The sequence below is a fragment of the Sinohyriopsis cumingii genome, chromosome 12, assembly GCF_028554795.1.
Source record: "Sinohyriopsis cumingii isolate HCF-2022 chromosome 12, ASM2855479v2, whole genome shotgun sequence".
Taxonomy (NCBI): Eukaryota; Metazoa; Mollusca; class Bivalvia; order Unionida; family Unionidae; genus Sinohyriopsis; species Sinohyriopsis cumingii.
This window is the reverse complement of record NC_142972.1, coordinates 102,870,583-102,888,312: the sequence shown is the minus strand read 5'-3', so window position 1 is coordinate 102,888,312 and position 17,730 is coordinate 102,870,583. Positions and strand designations below refer to the sequence as shown.

General features: G+C 35.4%; 1 protein-coding gene across 1 annotated transcript; it reads left to right on the top strand.

Annotated features, from left to right (window-relative positions):
* The first annotated feature begins 911 nt into the window (after positions 1-911).
* On the top strand, positions 912-3,920 carry LOC149787135 (toll-like receptor 4). The gene has a single exon (XM_089978344.1). It carries the CDS (start codon positions 2,073-2,075, stop codon positions 3,207-3,209), a length of 1,137 nt encoding a protein of 378 aa, XP_089834470.1. The 5' UTR covers positions 912-2,072; the 3' UTR covers positions 3,210-3,920.
* Positions 3,921-17,730: the final 13,810 nt, after the last annotated feature.

The window sequence follows — 17,730 nt, the reverse complement described above, 5'->3', positions numbered from 1 at the left end:
AACATGAAAGGTTAACAAGATATTGAAATTGAAAAGAAGGACGAGTAACGCGTATAACCTCGGAAAACGTAAAGGTTACGTTAAACCATGTATCAGCTCATATACAGTTGAATGCATTACGAGTATAAAAGGAGAAGACGAGTACATTGATGCCAGCATAAAGAACCACCATTATATCGGAGTTTGATTTCTTTTATTTTGCTTTTGTTGTTGCCCTTATATTTCCTGTGAGTCACAAAGTGACACAAAAGGCAGATCGTTTTTTCTTATTTGCTATATGTATAGACTGTAATGTAGTTCTCCATATACAGAATATATGCAACTCCTGACTCTGCAAAACTGAATGCTCTTACCTATACATTATTCGACATTTATTTACCTATACAAATCACAGCAAACTACATTTTATCACGTGTTCTCGCTGCACCTTCGACATTTCCCAGCATTCAGTTTCGCACATTGTAGAAAGTAAATATGCTGAAATCATGCCCAAACGTCGGACATGTGTGGTATTTCAGTTTCCATTTAGCGTTTTTTTATTTTGTGATACGTACAAAAACGAGTCAATACGCAATTAACATTTGTCACAACATTATTATTATTTTCAGAACTTCAATATTAATAGCCTATATATACTATCTTCATTTTCAGACGTGGCTTCTTCGGGGATTGAATACCAAAGGAAGGTGTTTGTTACCTAACTATTATTGAGGTTATTTTACGAAAGCGGTGACTTGCAGATTTCAAAGCGAAATAAAGAGAAACGTCTTAAATCAGGACGAATACTCGAATATTCGCTCACCTTTTAATTTTAACTATTTAACCTAATATGTATTATAGATCTAAGTCTTTAATAATAATTGTCTTTCTGTCTCTGTTACAGATAATCGTCATTTGCCGGATGAGCCATGCATTTCAGGTGTATGTTTTGTCTGGCTGTTGCTATTGTCATTTTAATGGGCAAACAATCAAGGGCCATATGTTATCCGAGTTGCCCTTGCATGAATATTACAAATGTTTCAACCATTTGCAACGTTACAAACAACGTACCAAACAGGCCTCTCGATTGGCAAGATTTCTTTGAATTTGAATCTAAAACCATTCAAAGATTAGATCTTATATTCAACAACAGCTTTCAGTCTCATATTTTCCCATTACAAGAATTTTTCCAGTTCAACTGGCATTACCTGCAAGAACTTCTGGTTCAAAATCTCCAAACTGAGGATACGACGAACGCAGTCTTCCTAATGGCATTTTTAGAAAATTTGCCTAACTTGTCAAAGCTTGTGCTTCGGTTAGGACCAATGTATATTATTGCAGGTAATTTGCAATCACCGTTGCGTCTCAGGTACTTGGATGTCAGTGATAATGGAAATTTAAATTTCGATAATCTTGCCAAAATAATTACTGTTTCTGGAACCACATTGGAGGAACTTTATGCAAACAGTATCAACGATTTCAACGGTGCCGTTCTCGATGATTATTTTTTCAAATCTTTCGAGAAAACAAATCTTAGAATTTTACATGCCGTGGACTCTAATATTAAAATCATAAATAGCCCAAATCTAAGCAACTTTCTTCCGTTTCTTGAAGAGATTGATGTCTCTCAGAACAATGACGATATTAACATGCCTACCTATTACGGTGCTATAAACTTTAAAAACTTCAAAAGATTCTATGGTCCAAATACCCTCGTTGAATCATTGAGGCAGGATAAATGTGAATATGGCAATGGGAAAGAGAAAAGTGAGGCGGATATCTGCCTATTATTCAGTTTCATGACAAATTATATTGTTTCCAGGACATTAGAAGTTTTAAGTTTTGGTGGCAGCCAACAATGCAACAAGGTATTATGTGCATATTCAAAATGCACGTTGCCAGTGACAATGGCAATAAGAGAAGTGCACTTATCCAACTATTGTTATAAAAGATTTGATCTAGAAATTAAAGGTCTTCATAAGTTAGAAATATTTGAATTTTCCATGAACTTTTGCGAATATATTTCTCCGCTTGTTTTCACAGAGTTGAAATCATTGAAAACTCTCCTTTTAAACGGAAATTAACTCTCTAAGATGGAAAACAGCAACCCTGATGAATTTAGACACCTAATACGGAAAAACATAAATCTTATGAATCTTACTCTTTCATCAAATGGACTTGTTAAGCTTCCAAGTGATTTCTTTGCATTCAACACAGAGCTGAACATTCTGAATCTTTCATCAAATCTGTTTTCTTACCTTCCAAAAACCATTTTTGCCAACAATTCTAAGCTGGAAATCTTGGATCTTTCAAACAATCTTTTGAGTGTAACCGACTGGTTATCAAACAATATGATGCATTTACGTGTTTTGAACATTCGCTATAATCGAATAACTACTTTAGACAGTGAAACACGAAGTCTGATAGACAGTAGGTTTTTCACTACTTTCTTGGCAAACAACCCTTTAGACTGCAGTTGTGAGAACAATGATCTTTATATTTGGTTATCCAACCAAAAAGCACCCAGTGTAAATATTACCGAAGTATTTTGCACCCTAACGGGAATCTCACTCTCGAAACATATAAATGAAATTGATTCATTCAGTTATGAATGTAAGCTCAAACGTTACATTGGGCTTTTAGGTCTTACCAGCATACCATTTATTATGGCTATCTGTGGTGTCTTCTACTATCGTCATTATCGGAATAGTCTTCGCTTACGTAGAATTCGGAATCAAATCAGAGATTTTGTCGAGGAAAACATTGCCCCACAACAACGTTTTCTACTGTACCTTGCATACAGTTTTGCCAATAGTGAGACGGTACTGAAACACATCTTTCCTGAATTGGAAGCAAGGCTTCAGCGAGAACTAAAAGTTGTCCACAAGCTTGTGTGCATATCAGACAGAGATTTTGACGTGGGAACCAGTATCTCGGATGAAATTATTCGAGCTGTATCTTCGTGTACAGCCGTAATGTTTGTTATTTCGAAGGAATTCGCAAGCAGTCGCTGGTGTGAGTTTGAGTCCGAGATTGCCATCTATGAACAGAAGCCAATAATTATAGTGGTTCTTGAACGAATAAAGGTAAAATCGTTTCCTTCTTCACTTCGAAAAGTATGTTACAAATGGACAAGGATAGAATGGCCTGGACTAGAAGATGTAAACAAGCTGGACGATTTCTGGAAGAAACTTACGAAAGCCGTACTTAGATACTCTGATGTGAAATAATGATTATTCGCTCAGACTTTGATTCGCCTTTGAACAACTGTGCAACACGATCATGCCGGCGTACAATATTTTGTTACCAGTCTATCATCGGATTCATGCCATTTAGTTGAGAATTTGCCGTTTCAACGTTGAAGTTAGGCAGCAACGGTCAGCAGTAAACATAGAAAAAATAGCACCAAGATAGCAATATCTGAAGCGTGACTCTGTTAGATCTAAGATTATCATTCGGACAAATTTATATACTGGAATAGATTGTTATACTACGGCTATAACTGTTCTAGCGGCATGTAGCTAGATTTAGATAGTTTAAATTTCTATTTTATTTAATCTGTAGTGAAATATCATGTGTAGTATCCTAACTTTTAAATTCCAAACGATAGTATAACTTTGAAATTACTTGATTTACATTTGTTGTCACAAGCTTTAATAAAATGCATTGTCTTGTTTAGTTGTTTTGGGGATACAATGACACGGTACTCATGGTATTTCCATCCCTCAACTGCAATGATGCGATATAGACAAAAGGTGCTTGAGGAATGCAGGGGATTTATTGCACATGAAGTTACTAAGGTGGTCATCTTACACGTAAAGATAACTTACTTCCCTCCAATAGGAAATAAGTAGATATGATACATTAGTTATTGCAGTCATCAGGGATATTTGGTCAAGAATAGGCTTTGATACTTCAGGTAAAACTAATATAGTAATAAAGGATAACACTGGACAACAAATTTTTACAAAAGTCATGTTACTGAAATAAAATTAGTCAATTCTTATCAATTTTTATGTGCTGAACACGAATATGACAGTCAAATTGCAAAATTGGCTCTAGTTTTTTTGTAATCTGCAAGAAATTAATGTTTACATAACGAAATGCATTCCAATAGTAAAAGGTCAACTGTAATAGCCTACCTATAAAAAATCAAGTCATTGACTACATCTTAGATTTCTTCGCCTGTCTCTTGTACAGCTGTTCGGGAGCATCTCTGAGGAGTGTCCAGCAGTAGTCAGCCAGCATTGTAGTGGACCATTTTCCCTGGTATCTTTGTTCCATTGTTGCGATATCTTGATGAAAACGTTCGCCGTGTTCATCACTAACAATACCACAGTTGCTAGGAAAGAAATCCAAATGGGAATGAAGGAAGTGAATCTTTAGAGACATATTGCAGCCAAGTTTCTTATACTTCATCAACATGTCTTCTACTAGTTCCTTATAGTTTTCTGCCCTAACATTTCCGAGGAAGTTTGTAGAAACTAGGCGAAAAGCATTCCATGCTTGTTTCGCGTCACCTTCCAGCAAGTTGTTGAACCGGTCATCTTTGAAAAGCTCTCGAATCTGAGGACCCACAAAAACTCCCTCTTTAATCTTTGCTTCGCTGAGTCGAGGGAATTTTTCATGCAGGTATCGGAATGCTGGCAAAGTCCGGTCAATGGCTTTCACGAAGTTCTTCATCAAACCTAGTTTGATGTGAAGGGGTGGTAGCAAGATTTTCTGAGCCTCAACCAGAGCTGGGTGTTGGATATTCTTCTCTCCAATGGCTACATTCTGCCTGTGAGTCCATTCCTTCCTCATGTAGTGCATTTCCCTTGCTCGGCTATCCCACTCGCATAAGAAACACATGTATTTTGTATATCCTTGCTGCAGTCCCATTAAAAGGGCAACTACCTTCAAATCACCACAGAGGTGCCAGCTGTACTTGTTATACTCAATGGAATTCAGTAGCTGCCTTAAGTTATCGTATGTCTCTTTCATGTGGACAGCATACGCTACTGGAATAGATGGAAGAATGTTTCCATTGTGCAAAAGCACAGCCTTGAGACTCAGTTTCGAAGAGTCCACAAATAGTCTCCATTCTTGTGGGTCATGAGTGATTTTTAAAGCATTCATGAGGCCCTCAATATCGGAACAGAATATCAGATTACTTTCCTTTCTGAAGAAAGGCTCCAATTGCTGGTGGCGCTTTCGATATGCAGTAATTGTGACATCTTCTTCTAGAAGATTCCATTGTTGGAGTCTTGATCCTAGCAATTCTGCCTTGTTCTTTGATAAGTCCAAATCACGAATCAGGTCATTTAGTTCTTCCTGTGTTATTCTGTGTGGGGTTGATGATGCACCACAGTGAAAATCTGGATCACTGCATGCTGATGGACCAGGAGAAGAACAGGTCGACTCACCTTTGTCTTCGTCAGATGAATCAAGAGAATATTCTGCTGGAGGTTCTGGAATAGGAAGTCCCTCACCATGTGGAACGGGTCTCAATGCAGACGGAATGTTTGGGTAGACTATTCTCGACTTCTTTCGCTTCGTTATTCCGCCGGAAAGAGGAGGAACCAAGCAGAAGTAACAGTCATTTAGGTGGTTGCTTGGCTCTCTCCACACCATTGGGACTGCAAACGGCATTGATGACCTTTTGCAATTCAACCACTGTGAAAGCTGTGTTGTACATGTAGCACAGCATATATGCGGAGCCCAAGGCTTGTCTTGGTCACCAACCTTGCATCCGAAGTAAAGATGATATGCCTTCTTCACTTGAGAATTGATACTTTTCTTCTGGTTGGCAAATGTCACTTCCCCACAAATATAGCAAAAATTGTCCGCGGTATTAACACACTTTCGAGGCATTACTGTTCTTTATTGTACGTAAATGGATAAAATAATAAGTTTTATGTAACAGTAGCTTGAACTGTCTCGCACAACGTCTAAAATATTTTAAATGCTGAACCTATCTGATTGGGCTTTATATAGTACACTGCTTACGTCAGCTTCAGCAGCCGCCTGGCATTAGTATAATAGGTCTACACATGTATAGTACACTGCTGACGTCAACTTACTTCAGCAGCCGCATGGCATTAGTATTGCATTGCATCAGAAAATGATGCAATCAACTGTGGATGATGTGAGCATGATGGTATTATGCAATGTTACATCATTATTCCGGATGTTGCTGCAGTCCTACTGGAGAAATTTACACAGTGAAACATAGAAAATGAGGTATATGAATATCTTCAAAACGAGAGCCAATACAAATTGTTCACGGTTATATTCGTGTTCGGCACACCAAAATACTACAGATTAGGGCCTTTTCAAGTCAGTAATGATTTCACTGTTGACCAGTGTAATTTGTTCAGGGTAGGCGTTGACTCTCCAGGTGAAATTAATACAGTTATCATTGATAGTAAGTCACGGGTAGGTTTTGCTACTGCTGGAAAAAAAAACGAATACAGTCTAAACTGATAATAAGTCATGTGTAAGCTTGGACACTGGTGGAAAACTAATATTCAAGCTTTGACACTACAGGTACAACTAATCCAATCAGTAGCCATATGTCAATTTTAGGCTTTGAAACTTCAATTACATCTGATATAGTCCTGAGTGATAGTAAGTCATGGGTTGGTTTTGAGACTGCAAGTGAAAATATTAGTCATATGTGGTCTCAAGTCAAAGTTATTCTTTGAAGCTGCAGGTAACACTAATACAGTCATAACTGATAGTAAGCCAAGGATAGGTTTAAATAGTATAAAGTTCATCCGTTAATCTGAATAGGAAATAACTCAAAACAAAACAAATCATGACTTATTAGCCAATGTATGTAAATAATTATCTACTTTTTCCGTCTCTACTACCATCATCATCAAACCCCCAGCCTAAACTATATATATATATATATATATATATATATATATATATATATATATATATATATATATATATATATGAATATCAGGTGCGAGCCGTGCAATCACGTTCATATTCATGACTTGACTGCGGTCATGGTGATTGACTCATTTATGCTATATATACAATAGGTTTTTAGATAACACTTTTCTGCATTAGCAGCTCACAATTTGTATATTGTTTCTCAAATCATGCCATTTGGATAACGTTATTATATACCTAAATTACACTCTCCGGTCTTTGCTGTCAGAATATGCGTATAACTAATCAGCTTTCAATGTGTGTGATTGTTTTCAGTCATCTTATCTGTATTGTATTACCATAGCAACTTATATGTCAGTTATCTATTCTTAGCCAATTCTTTACAGATTTTGCATCAATTATTGTACCGTCATGTACAGTTGATATATGTAATTATTTGACTGTATACAAGTTTTTGAATATAATCTATATTACATTAGAGTGTACGTTTAACCGCTTCAATATTATTTTTTGTCGTTACAAAAATGTTCCTATTATACACAATCTTAATCATGTATATATTCTCTTCATTCTTCTGAGGGTCACGTGATATATTAGTACATGCTAAATGGATTTCATTTTTAAATAAAGTCTTTATTATTATTATTATTATTATTATTATTAAAATTATCATTATTATGTCCTGAGACGGAAACATATTTTTTTTGTTTTCATGATGATGAGGAGGAGGAGGAGGATGAATTGTGAAAAGGCTGCTTCTAATATATAGCTGCCTTCTATCTCCAAGTGCTCCTACTTCATCAGCTAGAAGCGATTGCCTAGAATGGAGTATTATAAACATAAAGGAATTAGTTTGGCATGGTTGGTTCTGGAAAATAGTGACCATTGAGTCTCAATGATTGTGATCTTTGGTCAAGACACGTATTTTAGAATAAATCTTGATTATAGAGAGACCATTTATAATGCATTTTCCATGACCTTTAGCACCCAACTACTATTAATATCATTTCATTACTTTCACAAGTTTTTTGAATGAAATAACTCTGAACTAAAATGTTATTGTGCAAATCTTAGACTTTGTCAAAATGACACTGACGGTTTATGTTTTTAATTTAAAAGTAACAGTTAATTTCTTGCCTTAATACAAAACTCTCCACAAATGTTGGTCAATGTATGTAATATAGAACCAATGTTATTTCGAATATTTATTTTCTTTCTGGCACAATGAATCTGAGCTTTGATCATTTGAACCCCAACCGTATATTATCCTGAGACTTTATTGACACTACGTGCTTCAAAACGGAACATGTTTTGCACGTAAACTATTTCCGTAGTATATTTTTTTTGTACGGAAACTATTATTCCTCTTTCCGTAGTATATTTTTGTACGGAAACTAGTATTCCTCTTTCCGTAAGTGTCCTTGATCGTTTATTTCAAAATCAACAGCCGCCTCCTTATCCTGATTTTAAGGTCTATATTTTAACAAGGCAAAGTTCAATACTTGACTCGAATGATAGTTGAGTGTCAGTCATATTAATTTGTATTGAGCCATTGGACCTCTGGATTGGTAATAGACACGTTTGTGGGACTTCACTAGCGAAACTTACAATAGTATATTCTGGATGTTCGTCGGAACATGATTCCAAAAGTTCGTCTTCAGCATCTGAGCAATAGCCATGAGGGCGAGCGGTGTATATACAATTGGCAGTGTCTGTGTAAAAGACTTTAGCTCCTTAAAGATCCAAGACAGTATACATTTGCAAACGGGCATTGCCTGACACGCAAGTTGCAATGATAACATTTTCAAACTCCTCGGACGATGCAAACTCGGCAACTTCTTCCTATTTCATCAATATTAAAGCTTCACATAATATATCCACGTGCTTCATGCATTTTTCTTTGCCGACCATGAGTTGATTTTAACGACTTGGATCTGGCAAGTGTTCCTTTTTGTGGCAATATCGGACGCTGAACCAGTTTTACCCACATACATTTCAGGATAATGTTTGCTAGGGATTGTCTTCTTTCGATTTTCCGACGTATTTAAACGTGATGCCTTCTCAAGATCGCTATCGTGAATGTCTCTTTGACTTGTGAAGTCTGCCACCAAGAAAGATAACATAACCGCTAGTTTCTTGCTGCAGAGTTTGGAATTCATTGACGTAACCTGAGAAAAGTCGCCCATTGGACTTGTTGCCCTGTTGTATTGTTCTCTGTCAGGAAAATGTCAAAATTTCGCACACATTCAACCATTGGTATTGGCGATGGAGAGAATGTAAACGATTCGACATTAATGAATTGGCATTTTAGTGGTGGTGGATGGCATTGACACAGGCTCACGCATGTCGTCTTCAAAGACAATAGGATGCACGTCGGGAACACATTGTTTAGCTTTCGCGGTGTCAGCGAAATTGGTTGTCATCGTCTCTTGGCTTTTCTTTGTTTACCTTCATTAGGTTCCAATTTTGCCATCTTGATATGACTAGGGTACACACTATTTCCTTATTTATTCTGCTTCTCTCTCCATTGAGAAAATATTCTTTAACATTCAGTCTGAGACAGTGGAAGATAAACAACTAGTCGTCCTTAGCGGCATAGATTTAAAGAGTCATTCAAAAATACACTTCCAGTACGACTACGGCCTTCTCCACGCAAGATAAATGTCAAGATACCTGCTATATCGGTGAAGAGAATGTTCATTTAGATCCTGAATACTTAAAGTGCAGAAGAAAATGAACTAATGCATGGAAAAAAAGAGAGACAACTTAAATATACCTATTATCAATGTCAAGAAAAGGGCAGTGATCTTCCGATTGTCTCAAGAAAACATAGACAAAAAGGAGGAAAAACTTTACCAGAAAAAGAAGAAGAACCCATACCCATGAAAAATTCAAATGGTAAGACAAATATAAGAAAATGAAGGAGAAGAGAAAGACCCAATCCCAGTAAATAAAATACCAAATAAAAGCAAAAAAGAGTCAGTGAAGTAAGCAAAAATTTGAACTTTGGTGATGTAATATGAAATTCATTGTTTTTCTGAACTGATAGTAAGGTATCAAAGTAAAACCTGTCTAATTGTCTTCATGTAAGAGTATTATTGATAAGATACCAAAACCCACAAATAAATGCACACATTTCGTCATGGAGGGATTTACGTTTCATTTGATTCGGTAAACAGTGAGTGGTATCTTTTTCGTAGGAGATATACATGGCATTGTAAAAAGACCGTTGTTTCATCATAAAAACATAGTTTATGAACTTGACAATCATTAGCTGCAGCTGTGCTAATCCTTTTCTACCTTCGAGAATTACTCCTGCTGCATTTCCTTCTCTTTTGTTAGTGATAATATTGACTGCTGCTTGCGTATCAGTGGCGGTGAGACGTTATGTAGTCACAAAAGATTTAGAAATCTTGGATCATGAAGGCCTCTTTCTCTTCGGTAGGATAAAATAATAAGGGGAAAATAGTCACATTTTCTAAATATTGTGTGTTATGTTTAAATTGTGTTGTTTTGTTATACACATTTATTTCATAATCTGAAGTGGTTTGGTACAGGGTATATATTCCACTTGTCTTCACGGCAAGCTTAACAGAGCTTTTGCTATAAACGATGTTGTCCGGGTGTGGTGTATATTATTTTGCATTATTAATATTTTGAGTTTCTATTGCATTTATAAACAGAACCCGTTAACATAGGGCCATCAGAGAAAAGAAATAATTTTTGTACGTTATGGAAGGAAGATAACATTTAATTCTCCATTTGAAAAATTGTATGCAGTTAGCCTTTAATAATTTCAGCCGCGCATAACACGTTTACAGTTGAACCTGTTTGTGTTTTCGAGGTGGAAAATGGACAAATTCCGAAAGATTAACATTTGTTTTGTTTCCCTTTAATATTCTGGAGAGTAATTTCCTTTGCATCAAATACCGCTTAGGAAAACTGTATCGAGATGACATTGACAATGTAAATAGAATGTCGATCAGACAAATAATAAATAGGTTAACTACCTCTTGTCCAGTGCCATAAGTACACTCGAATATCATGATTTAAATGAAGTTTATATAAATGGTGAAGACTATAACCATGTTCTTGAGAACGTTTGCATTGCACAGACACATTTTAGAGGTAGGGAGGTAAGATTTAAGCAGCCACTATTTAAGAAAACCAAAGCAAACCAAACCAATCCAATCCAAACCAAACCAAACCAATCCAATCCAATCCAAACCAAACAAAACCAAACAAAACCAAACCAATCTAAACCAATCCAATCCAAACCAATCCAAACCAAACCAAACCAATCCAAACCAAACCAAACCAAACCAAACCAAACCAATCCAAACCAAACCAAACCAAACCAATCCAATCAAATCCAAACCAAACAAAACCAACCCAATCTAAACCAATCCAAACCAAACCAATCCAAACCAATCCAAACCAAAACAAACCAATCCAAACCAAACCAATCCAAACCAAACCAAACCAAACCAAACCAAACCAAACCAAACCCAACCAATCCAAACCAATACAAACCAAACCAATCCAAACCAAACCAATCCAAACCAAACCAATCCAAACCAAACCAACCCAAACCAATCCAAACCAAACCAAACCAAACCAAGCCAAATCAATCCACCCTCCCAACATTTTTGGATGATATCATAATGATTTTTTTATATGTACTGTTGATACATCAATACATTACTGGGTATGATTCAGAATGCCTTTTGAACTCATTCGGGCTACTCCGAACTACTGGAAATGATAGACAATTATTGTCTTTTTCGGATCTCATTCACCATACTGTAGAATATCTGTAGTTCTTTCACATATATTTTTGGTAAACAGATTAATATTTTCATTTATACATTATTTGTTCGCTTCGCTCTGTCTTATCTTTTGTTTTTTGTTTTTTGTTTTTTGTTTTTTGGGGGGTTTTTTTGGGTTTTTTTAAGATCGCAGAGTCATAACAGTGTCTGTCTGACAAATATCGAAATAGGAACAGAAAGATATCGAATTTGCGGGGTACACATTCACTCCTTCTCTTTTTCCATTAATGAACACGGATACATTTTGCAGTTAAAACTGTAAATCCTCCCTTTGATCAGTTGTTTATTTCATGGACGTCAAAGAGGTTAAGTTCGTTATCTGTGCGTGGTTTTATGTGATTTGGATTTTTAACACTTTTGCAGTCATATCACTAGGGTGTTTGCAGTGTGGTAATTTATAGTGAGGTGTAGCTGTTAGTGTATCATGCCGCAGACATAAAGCATGATGTCATATTATCCTGACACCAGGACAAACGGCCTTATCACTAACGTTAGTAATGCTGATCGTCTAGCGAGGCGGCTGTTAGTACCATATTTATTAATCTTTGGTATAACTCGGACCAAGGTTCGAACCAGCGAGCTACCGCTTCTGTGGCCGACACTCACACGACTTAGGCCACCGTAGCGGATCATTATCTGTACTATGTGTTGGAGGTTGTACATAATACTCTTATTATTTCTGCATATTTTAGACACACACTCGTCTTTTGTAAAATTGGACGGCGATACTGTCATTAATATTAATGTTATGTGGCGCTTCTTCTGTGCACGGTCACATAGGGTTTCATTTCTTTCCTCGTGTATGATAAACGTGTCCGTACCCCATATACAAAACATATCACAATGAAGTATTGTGTTTCATCACGTAAATTATATGATACTTGATTCAGTAAATTTACTGCTATGATAAATTGTTCTGAGTATTTATTCTCATTTCTCTACACTGCTTAGAAACACCTATTAATAATGCTCCTTGTGTGAATGAATGTCTTATCAATTCCCTGTACTTCTCCATCCTCCTCGCCCGCTTTGTCTCTGCATATTTATCATAGGGACAAAAATACTCGGAAATCATAGGAGTCTTTAAAAAGAATTCGACCAAGATGAAAATCAAGAAACCGACTCGCACCTTGATAACATGTCTAGCCTTTTATGGAATCATTCCTTACGGTGTTACTAAATATCAATAATAGAAACATGCCGTAGACAGGTAGATGAAAGGGCTAAACTATGATTTACGTGGGCAGACCGTCTCCGCATGCTGGAATATACTTGATGCTTTGTTTTTGGCTTTTAATCTATAATAAGATCCAAAAACAGGCAATTTTGAAATGTTTAAACATCTAATACTAGCTGTGATGTTGGGTAAATCAGCTTGTCAGATTTACCTCAATTAATACAGAACGCTCTCTCTCTCTCTCTCTCACTCTCTCTGTCTCTCTTTCTATCTCGCTCTATCTCGCTCTCTCTCTCTCTCTCTCTCTCTTATTGGCAGAGGTCACATATTTCCTGTAGAAATAATACATAGAATCTTGACCCATTTTTGAAGGGCAGGCCATTGAGTTTAGGTTTTCACTTCATAATTGGTAATTCAGAATTTTAATATAATTTAGAGGTCAGTTTTATGAAGACATACTGTTAGTCCAGTAATGTTTATTTGATCCAGTTTTAAGAAGAAATGCATACGAAAACAAGTGTCAGAAAAATAAATAATTTATAAATATTTATCCCATTTTCTCTAACTTAATAGGTACAGATGGTCTTCGCAAATTAATTATCTGAAAATATTATTGTGCTTTTGAGAGATATTGCTAAGACCACCCTGTCTTTCCAACAGTGTCAAGCTCACAATATTTGCAATATTTGGGTGAAATCTGGTTGCATGAACATATTCCTTTTAAATTAATTCATAGTTCATACATCGCAATCAATGTAACTTAGTACCTGCTTATCCAATTCAGTTCATGTTAGAGGCATTGTGTGATTGTTTATGATCGTGAAGTATGCCAGAAATCTTTGGGTACTAGTTCAAAACATTATACATCAGTAAATGGATGAACTCTTTTTCTTCTTGCATTGTTACGTTTTCATACCTGATACTTCCGTAAACCATTATGTGGGTGAAGCAAAGGTGGTATCATCCTCTGACTTCATTGCATTATTTTATTCCATGTCCTTGTTTCCCTTTTGTTATTGTTGCACTTTCTGTTTCATTACGTCATCATTGGTCCATTACTTTATTGTACTTATAAGTACCTGTTCTTCCTTATTGACTTTAACTCTTCTCTTCAAAATTTAACTCAGTTTTCTGTGGCATAGATGATCACTGAAATATTTAAATATGAATTCAATCACGTACACCTCATCCAACACTAGCATGCACATTTTGTAATTTTGTATTTAATATCACTCAAATTATAGTAATTAATAACGGTTTTTAATTTAGAGCTGCTTTATTGTGAACAAAAATAAAATGGTACCAATATTAATGCCAGAAATAGTTAAAATAATTGTGATGAGGTTATATTTTAATAGTCGAGGGTTATTTATGGCAATTTTGATTGACATATTTTTACTGTCAATTATCAAATCGTCATATTAAGCTGATGTGAGAGGTTATAGAGAAACACAGACATTAAACATGTCTAAATTGGTTTCCTTTCTATTAATTTTACAGGTGCATGCCATACATGATAATCCTTTGAATATTACTTGAAAAGAAAAGTAATTGCTTTATTGTCACATCGTTATGAAATATATCGCGATGAGAATGTATAACTTAAGGTATTAAACACCCTGCAACATTCAGATGTAAGTTGCACATTTCATTTTATATGATTACTTGATAAAATTAAGTATAAAGCTTACGAATGGATTTAATCTTCTAATTGTGTATTCCCATACACAAAAATTTCCTCCTTCCTTTCCATTACTTTCAAGGTAACTAGCACGCAATGGGTTTGTGCCGAAATTTTACCTTGTGGTTGGAAAGTGACTCTAACTCAAAGACGATACAGTATCCTTTAAGTCTGAAACTTCCTTCATCAAAACATCGGTGTATCGTGTTGCATGAAGTCACTCAACCCGGATGAGGACAATAATTTTTTTTAGAGGCAAAAGGTGGTAACACATATATACCCTTTCGATAATGGTTAGTTTTATTATTGCCTTTTAATAAGGGTTATGTCTGCAAATATGTATTGTCTCATTTTGCCTAAAAAAAATCATATAAAAATCTAAGTATGTTAGTTCATTCAATAAAGGTCATATCAGCCTGTACAGATTGTCATTTCTTGCCAGTGAACGTCTTGCTAAATATGGTGTGCGATATCACCGTTAAATCCCGTTTATCATGTATTTTTTCCAGATTTGTGTCACGGTACATTTTCACAGTACCGGTACCTACCTGGGTAGTTTCCGTCAGTAAGAAATATACGGGGATTCCCAAGCAAACATTTTACGAATACGTTTATATTTTACGTATCTTTTTCATGAAAATAATTTCCCCAAAATAATAACGTTTTCACAAAATAGTTTTATATATCACATATTAATTTGCACGAAAACAAATACAATTTTATAGACAAATCTTGAATTCTAAATATGTCACGTATGCCGAATGTGTTGTTGTGAAAGATAATAAGGCCAAATCCAAGTTTTGGAAAATATTTCGGATTAAAATAAGGATTAAAATGTCAATTTTGTAAAGTTATTTTTAGTGTATGTTAAAGCGTTTAGCACATTTCTTACTGTAAGACAGAGAATCAGCCAAAGACTTCTCAGAGACTAGTTGTTTCTGTTTGGATTTTACGTAATTTGTATAGTAAACTAAATGTATTCTGTTTTGTTTTTTTGTTTTTTTGTTTCAGTGTATTACTGGTCCTCTCTGAAAACTGTCTTAACCAGGTGTTGACATCAATTCAGACTTTCACTTTCTATTTTATTAATAGTGTAGTTAGTAAGTTATAGACTTCAGTATCAGTTCTTCCTATTTTTATCAACAATATATCAATATGTTTCATAGGGTGTCAACCATCGTATAAACGTAATCATCCCACTTTAGTAATATTTAAAGAATGTTTATAAAGTATGCAACATACATAGGGCGAATTCGTATACTATAAGGTATTGACCATAACATTGTTTGGTTTTTTGAGGGGTTTTTAGGCGCAGGGGTCTCCGATCTTAGTTTGCGCTCTTATTTATTTTTTGTATCTCAAGTTGATTGATTTGCAAAAATAAAACAATATAATGGATATAACGTTGTATTAACCTGCTATAAATCAAAGCAAGATATTTGGAAACTATGTGAGAGCTGGAAATAAATAAATCCTCACCCTTTAAGTCTTTGACCCTAATATAAATGTGGTATCCCATGGTATGTTCTGCTCAATATCTAGAAATACCGCGGAACAGAATTTGTCGTGGTACCCGGCTCTACGGTTAGTGTCTATGAATTAACGTGACAGGCCATGTCCGATTGTATATGTGGTCATGTCATGTCACTGAAGTTATGTCCGATTATATGAATTATCATGTCTGGCAATGTTATATCATGCCACGAAAGGCTATGTCAGCGTCTAAACATTGCCATATGTTACTATGGAATGTAAAAACAAAGTCATAACTTTGAGCTCTGGATTTGCTGTAGGATTCAATTATCATTTTTGGGTATTTATCTATGCGTAAGTTTTACCTAATCACTCACGAAGTAAATAAAGTCCAATTTACTTCCAGTATGGCATCGTATCAGCAGATGTCATCAACAAAACATTCACTTTTATGATGCTCGAAGTTTTTCTTCATTAGTTTCTTCACTGCAACTGAATACCAAGCTCAATCTTTGTTAGTCAAGAGTTGTTTATTCTTTATACTGTAATACATAGTGTCATATTAGTCACATAAGGAGCATGTAATTGTTATTATTTTAATATATAAACATTGGTTGATGTTGTTTAAACTATTCCTTTTAATATAACATTATGTTTGCGTGTGGCACGAGTCCTGGAATGCAATGATGTCTTTGCAGTCACTCTGTGATTTTAATCATTGGGTTGCAGGTTTTGGTCCCAAATCACAAACGTTTTGGGTGGTGCCATTAATTATTATGGTGTAAGGCATTGATACAGTTAGGCTTCACATAAAATTACATGGTAACCCAAAATAGCCCGCAAAATTTACCGATGTATAAAACAAATTCTTTGTCAGTATCATGTGACTGTTTATATCCAATCAGATCGCAGAAACACCGGTTCATTCAAAACAATTGGAATTATTTTGTGTTGCTAAATATCGATATGAATATGCACTTACTACGACTTTCAGAATCCTGAGACCGCCAGCTCTTTGTTGTATTCTGAGATTTTATTTTATCAGAATTGTTGTGCGCATGTATCACCCCAATGAAAACCTTCTCTAAGTTAGTTAGAGAGCTTGTGAGAAAGGAAGTGTACACATCGATAAAGTATTGCATGTATTATCTAATATTCTGACACCTACTTCTGCTGCTTGTTTTTTAAGACATAACAGTCACTGAGACAAGCTAACCAGCCGAAATAAATGAATGAAAGATGTGATGTCATTTATAGGACTAATATCAGGGATAAAATAGGTTTTTATAGCAACAATACATTTTTTCAAGGCATTTGAGGTTCGGAAATACATTACATATTGCAAATTCCAGGTCTACACTGCTTGAAAATTATATAGTTTGTCCGTAGTCAATATGTTCGGGGTGGTCGAGTAGAGATATTATATTTCACAAACATCCTCGTTACGATAACATAATTAATGTTTGCTGAAATATACATATCTACTGAAGAATATTTGTTGATGTGAGTAATGACAAACGTATAGCAGCCGGAGTCTATACTCTCGATCTTTGAACTTATAGTTTCGAGTTAGAAAGGTAGACGATCAGTAGCAATCAGATGTTTTTGACATCCAAACATATGAAAAAATATAGATACAGATACATCTTGTGAATTATAATTGTCATTCCATGTCACACATGGGCTCAGATGTACAACCAGTA